Below are 7,605 nucleotides of genomic sequence, written 5' to 3' on the forward strand. Positions count from 1 at the left end.
ATAATAATAAGAAAAAGCACCGCGTTAAGAAAAAGCACCGTGTTATGACGCAACTTGCACGGCAAGTTTTGTATCTAATTGTAGCTTGTACAGCAAGCATCCGTCTCTGAAGCTTTCACGGAAAGCTTTGAAGATCAAATCCTAATTACGACTCAGAGACAACTACCTATTTACTCTCACAAAGAACCTGTTTTACTGTTTTAGATGCAGTCTGCCTGAACTGTCCTAACTTTTGACTCAGAACTCCGATTGACAAACCGTTTTGATAGGAGACACCACATACGCTCCACAAGAATGAATCATATTAGTCACAAGTCACATATATATAGGCAAGACCTAGAGTGAGTTAGGGCTAGCTATATATAGCTCCAACAGTTTTCCCTCATTTAAAATATATCTTTCAAGATTAAGATGTGGAGGCCGAATCTGTGGATGAGGTGCAAGTACTACGCTCATTGGAAGAAGACGATGAAGAAAACATTTTGGAGGGGGCCGATGAAGAGCATGAGGAACATCAATCGGAAGAAGATGATAAGTCACCTATCAATCATGACAATGCTTCATTGGATCATGATAGTGATATTGATATTGATATGGAACTCCATCTTTTCATTGAGCTTCCACTAGATATAGACAATGATGAAGCAACACATATGGATTTATTACAAGATGGGATAGATTCATGATCTTGACATTGTTTCGCTTCTCAAAAGTTTTCAACTATCTTTTTTTTAACTCAAAACATGGCTCCAAGGGTTCTAATGAATGTTTTTTTAAATACTATATATCATTTTCTGTGTATGTGACATGTATTTGTAAAATTCAGCATCCAACAACTCTCTGGAATTTCATGCAGTGAAAATAGCAGCGGAATTTGACTGCTACACGCGCTGCCGAGCAGCGAAATTTCATCCTATAAACGGTGTGGAGCAGTGAAATTTCATTGTTATAAGGGTTGCTGGTGGGTACTGAAATTTCGCTGCAGAGCAGCGAATGGAATCCTCGATATCTTGACAAAAAAACGTTAATATTATGCCCCCAACGTGTTGTAGTGATCTTCCATCCTTTTTTGGTCTGATCACAACCGAATTACCCCAATTTGAATTTTTAATTTGATAAAAAAAACTAGCTTGTAAAAGTTTATGTACCTCTTCCTTGAGTACTTGAATATGTTCTTGTCATAGCCTTTTCAACTTTTGAAATAGTGGTTTTACACCTTCCTTTAGTTCAATCTTAAGAAGAAAAGTCCTCTTATCTCTTCATAAGAAGTAATAATAAGATTAGGAAATTGGGCAAACATAGCAAGATAGTCTTGCCTCTCCTTTGACATAAGACTAGTACTCGACATCTTCTCTATTAGCTCCTGCAATTGAGGTATGGAGGCCTTTGGCTACATTAGGTTCTCCATGGTTTCAAACCTTCCTCCTCCTCCTCTGCTTCATCTGGGAATAATATGATGAAACATTATATATATACATACCTACACACATGGACACGCGCACACATAATTAACAAAAAAAATCAAACAGATAATAATACTAACAAACAACAAAATGAAGTTTTCCTTTCTAAAAGGAAGGAGGAATGCAAAGATAATGTTTAAGTAATAATTATGATCAACAATAATAACTATGGTCAATAATCAATTGAAGGGTGCAATGCTTAATCGACTCAACCCTTGAGGATTGCTGCTCTTTAGTATTGCAATTCAGCACATCAAAGTGATACGATGAACACAATCATTCTTGTCTTTTTCCAGGACATTAGGGGCGCATTGTCTCTCACGGTTGTGTATATGAGTTAGGGTCTCTCTAAAGCAGTCACACAACCAGATTAAGGATATTAACTTCATACCTCTAGTTCCCTTTAAAATTTCCAATTTGTTAATGCAAAAAGGGTTACGGAACCCAAGACAATTTTCTTGGCCAACTGGCCTCAACACGTCACTGTGTCGGAGTCGTAAGGTGTCTCCTTATGCTAACACGCTCAGATTTGTTATCTGCTGCCTAGACAGTCACATGGAGACTAGAGTTCATCTAGCGTACGTTTGTGGGGCCGGGCGAGGCAGTGGGCGGTGTGTGTCGGCAGTCGGCAGATGTCTCGGCCATGTGGGCTGCATTCTCGGCAAGCAAGCAGGCATATTGATGGTTGGTGGGCCGTGCATTTTGGCTGGCTGCATTTTAGGGATATTCGTAGTTGCTGGAACTTCGAAAATGGTCAAGGCCGATGAAAAAGAGCCAACGAACTAACGGAGATTAACGGTTGGCGCAGGGTGGGATGAGCTCGTGCATGTTTTCCTCTCCCAGCAGCCCACGTGGTTCCGGACCCCCACCACCACCACCTCCACCTCCACCTCCACCTACTATATAATCACAAGAGGAGCGGGTCTGCTTGTAGCTTACTTTTCTACTCTCACGATTCACTAATTACATGCAAGGTCACTCTCACAGAGGACAAGCTCATGGCACTACTAGCTTTTCTAGTACTCCTCAACTTCGTCGCCAATGTAGGCGCTGGCCTTGCGATGGCGTCCTACTACGGAGGTGGGGGCGTGGCGCAGAGCGGCTGGGCCAACGCTCATGCCACCTTCTACGGTGGTAGTGACGCCTCCGGCACCATGGGTAAGAAGCATATTAAATACTAGAGCTCTCGTGTAGTAATTCCAAGGCACCCTTGTTGTGATACTGACCCAATGACTTAACAGGCGGGGCGTGTGGCTATGGAGACCTTTACTCCACCGGCTACGGCACCAGCACCGCTGCACTGAGCACAGCCCTCTTCAACGCCGGCCTGAGCTGCGGTGCCTGCTTCGAAATCACGTGCGACGCCGCTACCGACCCTAAGTGGTGCCTGGGCGGTCAGTCCGTTGTAGTGACGGCCACCAACTTTTGTCCGCCCAATTTCGCGCTGCCCAACAACGACGGCGGCTGGTGCAATCCGCCCTTGCAGCACTTCGACATGGCGCAGCCGGCCTTCGAGAAGATCGGCGTCTACAGGGGCGGCATTGTCCCCGTGCTGTACCGAAGGGTTCCCTGCGCCAAGACGGGCGGGGTGCACTTCACCATAAACGGCCACTCCAACTTCAACCTGGTGCTCATCACCAACGTCGGCGGCGCGGGCGACGTACGGTCGGTGTCTTTAAAGGGGTCCAGGACGGGTTGGCAGCCCATGAGGCGTAACTGGGGCCAGAACTGGCAGAGCAATGCCCTCCTGAACGGTCAGAGCCTCTCCTTTCAAGTCACCACCGGCGACGGACTTACGCTTACCTTCTACGACGTCGCCCCCGCTGGCTGGCAATTCGGCCAGACCTTTGTCGGAGGAGAGCAATTCTAGCAACTCTCTTCAAGAACTCTCTCTCTCTCTCTCTCTCTCTCTCACACACACACACACACACACACACATACATATACACACAAATAGAGGTGCCTGCTTGGCCGGTGTCAACTCATGTGTTATGCTGTCTACTGGCGACGCTTGTATATTTTCTCACATATTTGTTTTTAGTGTGATATTTTAAAATCGTCTATTTACAAAACAAGGGTGTGTTGCGACTATAAACAATAACTATACTTCATAAATTATAAATGCTAGTCAAAATATATTCATACCAAATTTAAATTTTTAAAAACAAAATTGTAGAAACAAACCTCCACCCTTGTATCACAAGATAATTAACTTTTGATTGCAAACAATAACTCGTAATTAACCTATTATTGTAAACAAAAACTATACTTACACAAACAATAAATACTAATCTTAATATGTCTACATAAAATCTAACAAAACAATATACACATACCTCACTTAAGACATTTTACAATTGAACCCCAACATTAAGTTGGTCATTATAAGGTCATGACCCTCCTTAAAAAGAGCGATAAGGGTGTGCTCCCTGCAAGGCTAGGCATGAAAGAGGCCTCTTCAATAAACTATGCTCCCTATGCTAAGGCCTAGCTAGAAGAAGTGGCTTAGAGGTGGACAGGCTCCTAGTTGCATGTTTAGAGGTGGACAGGCTCCTAGTTGCATGTTTAGATGAAGAGATGTGTATAACTCCACTAGAGGAGCTATCCCCATGTTGTGTTGTGTGATGAGATGTTTGCTCATTGATATGTCCATTATAAATATGAAATTGGACAATCCTCAAGAGACCTAGAGTACCGAGCCATAAAAAGAGAGGTCTTAAGTACTTGACCTAATGTATGGATCTAAAGAAACTAGTCCTGAGGAATTCATTATATAGATGATTTGGAATTGAGTATGGTTATGTGATGATAATCACGATGAAAAAATTGTTGTTAAAATTAATTTATAAATTCTATATTTAATTAAAAATAATTAAGGAAAAGGCATTTTTTTAAAGAGGGGTGTGTGCATATTTGTTTTCCATCGGTGTGCATGTGTGAAAGTAAAAGTGATATCAATTGGTTGCATAGGCTCACACTGGATCCTTAGCTTGAGTGGTTGTGGGTAGATAATTAGACCCATGATGATTGGATGAGGCTAGGCTATCTCTTGTAAGTCTTTATGCACATGCCTTATTTAAGACAATTTTCAATCGAGCCCCAACATTAAATTGGTTATTATCCTCCACAATCTTCTCAGGTAGGACTATTTTACATTGATTATGAAATGTAATGATTGATGCAATTGCCATGAAGGCATTTTAGGACATGTGGGCCTATATGTATGATGTGATGTATTGGGATCCCTGCATCATATGACCTAGCGATGTCGTTGCCATGTAAGTGTCACCTCAGTGGTGCCTCCATGGGCCATCTCTTGAGATCGTGACCCTCGTGAAGAAAAGTGATAAGGGTGTGCTCTCAGCATGGCTAGGCATCAAAGCATCCTCTTGACTAAATCTCCCTATGCTAAGGCCTAGCCATAAAAATTGGTTCAGAGGTGGATAGCAGGCTCCTGTTCAATCCAGTTTCATGTATAGATGGACATATATGTATGACTCTGCTAGAGAAGCCATTCCCATGGTGTGTTGTATGATGAGATGTTTCCTCGTTGATATGCCTCTTATAAATACGAAATAGGACAAGGCTTATCCTAAAGTGGCCTAGAGTATCAAGCCATGAATAGAGTGGTCTAAAGTACCTGGCCTAATGTGGACCTAAAGAAGTTAATGTGATGAGTGCTTCATTATCATACCATGTTGTGGAATTGAGTATGGTTATGTAATGATAATCATGATTAGAAAATTATTATTAAGATTAATTTCTAAATTCTAATTTGAAATAAAAGTAATTTGGAAAAAATACATTTTTTTAAGAGGAGTGTGTGCATGCTTGTTCTCCATTCGGTGTGCATGTGTAAAAGAAAAAGTGATGATGGTTTAGTACCTCACGCCAAAACCTAAGCTTGAGTGGTTGGGCGAATGGATAGACCCATAATGATTGGATGTAGCTAGGCTAAACCGATGGATCTCGGAATATTCGGAAAGGAAAATTCAAGTAGCTCACTAGGAAAGAGTTACGTTTAAGTTAAAACTCAAAGAAACTTTGGAGAAATACTCATGCAGGAAGGTCATGTAGTGGCCTATGAATCCCAAAAGCTCAGAACGCATAAGAGGAATTATGTTGTCCACGACGTGGAATTACTTTCACTAGTCTATGCCTTAAAGTTGTGGAGACATTACCTACTAGGAAAAAGATTCACTTTGATGAACAGATCATCAAAACTTAAAGTGGATCTTTACTCAGAAGGACCTCAACATGCGCCAAAGAAGGTGGATGCAGACCCTGCAGGAATTTGATTTTGAAATCAAGTACCGTCCAAGCAAAGAAAATGTGGTAGCAAATGCCCTCAGCAGAAAAGCCTCTTTGCTTGCAATTACTGTGATATCAAATCCTTTGATTATTGAAGCAAGAGAGAAGATCATGCAGGATAGATTCTTTGGTCCTATTGCTACCCTACTTATGCATGAAAGCAAAACTCCACAGGAGTTGAACAAAGTTCAAGGGTACAGCCTGGATGATGGCATTATGTATTATAATCGCAAGCTATGCATCCCCAATGATGAGGGAACCAAGGATCAAATTCTGAATGAAGCCCATGACAGCCTTATAGTAGGACATCCAGGTTTCATCAAAACCTACATGTTTGTAAAGAAAAGCTTCTTTTGGCGTGGTCTGAAAAAGGATGTACTGAATCATGTACGTCAATGTCTGACATGCCAGAAAGTCAAAGCTGAAAGAGTAAAAATGCCTGGGAAGTTACATCCATTGGACATCCCCAGATGAAGTGGGAATGTATCAGTATGGACTTTATTACTGGATTACCTTTAGTACAATCAGGTTACAACTCCATTTTTGTGGTAGTTGACAGACTAACCAAAGTTGCCTATCTGATCCCAGTAAAAGAAACCTACCCTACAGTGGATGTGGCCAAAGTGTTCCTCAAAGAAATCTTCAGATTGCATGGCCTACCTAGGAGAATACTAAGTGATCGAGATCCCAAGTTTACTTCAAGGTTCTGGACTGCATTTTTTGAAGTAGTGGGAACTTTCTTGGATCTCAACACAGCTTATCACCCTGAGACCAATGGTCAAACTAAAAGGGTAAACCAAGTAATCGAAGATATACTTCAGTCATGCTGTGTGGCAGGGAACCTAAGAAGTGGCTAAGCTATCTGCACCTAGTCGAGTTCGCGTACAATGCTTCTTATCATCGAAGTATCAAGATGAGCCCTTTTAAAGCTCTGTATGGACAACTCCATTAACTTGGTCCACCGACCCATAGATTAGGATCGAGATGTCCAGACAGATGCTTGACGACATGGAGCAGCACATGCAGTCAATTTGTAAAGATATTAAAGCTGCCCAGGATCGACAGAAGCAGTATGCAAATAAGAAGAGGACAGACAGAAAGTTTGAAGAAGCATGTATGGTCTTCATTAGAGTACGGCCCAAAAGAAGTTCTCTATCTCTTGGGAAGTACAAGAAGTTAGCCTCCAGATATTGTGGACCATATCTGATTACAAAGAAAGTAGGTGACTTAGCCTATGAGCTTCTTCTGCCTCCTCATCTCAAAGTTCATAATGTATTTCATGTAAGCCTTCTAAAGAAATATGTGCCCCAAATCATGTGCTTGATGATGAAATCCTAACCTCTTCAACCCAAGGGCAGATGGAACTCCAACCTTAAGAAATTCTTGATGTTCGAGAAAAGATTCTCAGGAACAGAATTCTAAGATAATTATTGGTAAAATGAAAGTTCTATCCTTTTGAAGATGCCACCTAGGAGAATGAAGCCGATCTATTTTTGCGGGATTATCCCCAGTTTGCGAGATGAGGGCAGGCCCATATGGTCGGCGGCCCGTCCATGCTGTAGGCACAGCGGATAGCTTCCTGTACCATTGAATGGGTAAAGAAGCTAGCTGTGGTAGGTCGAGGTTCCTGTGGGGCTGAGGTATAGGTGGTTGCTGTGGGGCATGGTATAGGCCCTCTGCATATGTGTGCCATATCTATGGGTCTGCAATAGGTGTCGGTGTATGGGGCTCTTTGAAGTGCCGCCATCAGACAGGGCTTTCTCTACTCACATGAAGAAATGAAAGATCTCTAGCTCTTGTATCTGTGCGAAGGCTCGCCTTTTGCGGCGGC

At 42.3% G+C, this 7,605-nt stretch overlaps 1 protein-coding gene across 1 annotated transcript; it reads left to right on the plus strand.

Annotated features, from left to right (window-relative positions):
- Positions 1-2,419: 2,419 nt before the first annotated feature.
- LOC147626578 (expansin-A1-like) lies at positions 2,420-3,462 on the plus strand. The gene is made up of 2 exons (XM_086816958.1): positions 2,420-2,621; positions 2,705-3,462. Exons 1-2 carry the CDS (start codon positions 2,462-2,464, stop codon positions 3,331-3,333), a joined length of 789 nt encoding a protein of 262 aa, XP_086673084.1. The 5' UTR covers positions 2,420-2,461; the 3' UTR covers positions 3,334-3,462.
- The last annotated feature ends 4,143 nt before the right edge of the window (positions 3,463-7,605 follow it).

The sequence above is a fragment of the Cibotium barometz genome, chromosome 22 (assembly GCF_041138505.1).
Source record: "Cibotium barometz isolate CiBa-2024 chromosome 22, ASM4113850v1, whole genome shotgun sequence".
Lineage (NCBI taxonomy): Eukaryota > Viridiplantae > Streptophyta > Polypodiopsida > Cyatheales > Cibotiaceae > Cibotium > Cibotium barometz.

Excerpts from the sequence above, each read along its gene's own strand:
- LOC147626578 (XM_086816958.1), top strand. The coding sequence starts at position 2,462 with ATGGCACTACTAGCTTTTCTAGTACTCCTCAACTTCGTCGCCAATGTA. Across the intron at positions 2,622-2,704 it reads TGACGCCTCCGGCACCATGG|GCGGGGCGTGTGGCTATGGA; the intron begins GTAAGAAGCATA and ends ATGACTTAACAG.